This window comes from Etheostoma spectabile, chromosome 16 (assembly GCF_008692095.1).
Source record: "Etheostoma spectabile isolate EspeVRDwgs_2016 chromosome 16, UIUC_Espe_1.0, whole genome shotgun sequence".
Lineage (NCBI taxonomy): Eukaryota > Metazoa > Chordata > Actinopteri > Perciformes > Percidae > Etheostoma > Etheostoma spectabile.
Genome location: NC_045748.1, coordinates 12,448,384 through 12,450,876, shown reverse-complemented (window position 1 = coordinate 12,450,876; position 2,493 = coordinate 12,448,384). Strand labels below are relative to the sequence as shown.

General features: G+C 40.3%; 1 protein-coding gene across 5 annotated transcripts in view; it reads right to left on the bottom strand.

Annotated features, from left to right (window-relative positions):
* The window catches only part of tnpo1 (transportin 1), a 38,120-nt gene that overhangs the window by 25,951 nt on the left and 9,676 nt on the right, over positions 1–2,493 (bottom strand). For all 5 annotated transcript variants that reach the window (XR_004335753.1, XR_004335754.1, XM_032540292.1 and 2 more), the window contains exon 7: positions 1,538–1,619. Coding sequence is in view for 3 of the 5 variants with exons in the window: in XM_032540292.1 (XP_032396183.1) it covers positions 1,538–1,619 (82 nt within the window). In the remaining 2 variants the exon portion in view is untranslated. The remainder of the gene's footprint in view (positions 1–1,537; positions 1,620–2,493) is intronic.

Sequence of the window (2,493 nt, the reverse complement as noted above, 5' to 3'; positions counted from 1 at the left end):
ATTAGCTGAAGCGTTGTAGTGAGCTAGCTAGCGGGCTATCGGCTGCTCTAATTCACATTAGCCATGGCTGTGGCTCAGTGGTGGAGCCGTTGCCTGCCAATCAGAAGGTTGCTGGTTTGATCCCTTGCCCTACAGTCCGATGTCAAAGTGTCCTTGGGCAAGACACTGAACCCTCCGATGCTGCACAATGTGTGTGAGTGTTTTTCTGATGAGCAGGTGGCACCTGGTACGGCAGCCTCGGCCACAGTGTGTGAATGGTTACTGTAATATGTAAAATTGCTTTGAGTAGTCGTTAAGACTAGAAAAGCGCTATATAAGAACAGTCCATTTACATTTACATTAAACTGAACATTTCTGTTGACGGTGAGTGGGACACTTTGAATGGCTTCTTTGGGAATATCTATGTTGACGTTTATGTCCTCATTCACCTCGTTTCTTTTGCACAGTAGCTGCAGTTGACACACCTGTAAGTTAATGTTAAACAAGTTGCAATGTTAGCTAACTAATTAGCATTGTTGTCCCTACGGCAGTATATATATAAAGTTGCAGCGATATACGCTCACCAGATCTGCTGTCATTGCTTTAATTGGAGGACAGAAGTTGCTCCACGTTTCCCCACTATTTGCCACCGCTGATAAATTATCCCAACTTCTTTCAGCGGATTGATAGCTGCTGTCCTCCAGAGTGAACAGAACTCCATGGCAACGCTCTGCTATGCATGGCAACAGTGTGTTTTACTTAGCAACGGTCTGTTATCAAGAAAATAACAGACCACAGAGTGCCTTAGAATTCAACCACGCCATGTAATAAAGTGCGTATTATATAACACAACGGTTTCTTGTGACATAATTACAATGGTACCAATCTTGGGACATTTCATTGAGTGTATTTTGCTTTGTTTTGTAGCAATGTGACATATATCCAAGTTTCCATATGGCATAACAGCAGACATCTTCTTTCTTATCTTTGTAAGTGTTCTTCTATTTTGTACGTCAGCCTCTTGCCCCTTTACTACTGCTTGACATTTTAAGGATGGAACATGTTGCTATTTAAAGCAGCAAGACGCTAGGTATTTTGTTACAAAATTGTATACAAATGTTACCCAGGGCATCAAATTGGGCTAGCACTTTATTTAAAGTTAATGATCTGTATGTGTCCTCCCAAAGCTCTAAATATAAAAAGCACATTCAGCAATAAAATCAATAAAGTAAGAATCGCAATACCAATTTTAAAGGCCAGAAAAAGGACCAAATCAAATTAAAAGTAAAACCCAACCATGACTTGAAGCTGTTCACATGCTCTTTAAAAAAAAAAGGCTGGACAAAGCAACAATCTGAGTCATTAAGCACAGACAGACTCTTAGTGCAGTAGTCAGCTTTTAGTGAAGTGAGAGATAGTGACCTGAGGGAGGGAGGTCATTCTCATTGGGGCTAGACCGTCTCTTTACCAGACAGTATATGTGTATGTTCATGTTTGTGTCTAAACACACAAAGGCACACAAACACAAAGTGTAAAGATGCATTTTGGTCAGACTTACCTCAATGAAAGGGTCAATGTGCAGCATGAGAGCCTGAGTCCTGCTGATGATGAACTGATTAACGCAGGCAATGGCATGAGACCTGCAACACAATAACAACCACTTCAGAACCACACACACATGCTTTCCTCACATGTCGCACACTATGAATGCAGGCCCTGTCTTCTTCTCTGCTCCAAACGCCACTTCTAAATATGAAGACGTACATCTACAGGCCTGTTGCATTACGACACGCTGAGGCTTTAAAAGTGTATTCAGACCTTTAGTGTGTCTTGTAAATATACAGTACGTGTAATGTAAATTAATTTGCTTCATAAAACATAGTAGATGATTTATAGGTTTAGCTGTGTACCAGATAGAAATGCTCTGAATCTTAAGAAAGGGAGAAAATATAAATGATGGCCCATTTTTCCACTTAAGATTTGAAATAGCCATAATTATATGCAACAAAGTCAGAAAAATCTGTGCAATAAACTGAACATGTGTCGTCAATATGTAACACTTTAATTGCAATGCCATAGATCTTCCAAACAAATGATGTCACAGTTTCAGATTTAGTTGGAGAGAATCATGTTTGATGTAGGCATGATTAAAATTAAACCATATAGTCCAGGATTGCCAAACATACGGCCCATGGGCCAGAACCGGCCCGCCAAAGGGCCCAATCTGGCCCACTGGATGACTTTGCAAAGTGTGAAAATTGCTAAGAAGTAATTCATTTCAATTCCAAATTTACCACTTTAATCTCAGAGTACATCAGAGTTATTTTTCTGTAAATCTACAACTTTAAAGGTCCCATGACATGGTGCTTTTTGGAAGCTTTTATATAGACCTTAGTGGTCCCTGAATACTGCATCTGAATTCAGCCTTGGTGCAGAATTACAGCCAATAGAGCCAATCCCACAATAAGCTTTCCTTAGGACGTGCCATTTCTGAGTTTGAAGGCTTTGAGGGGG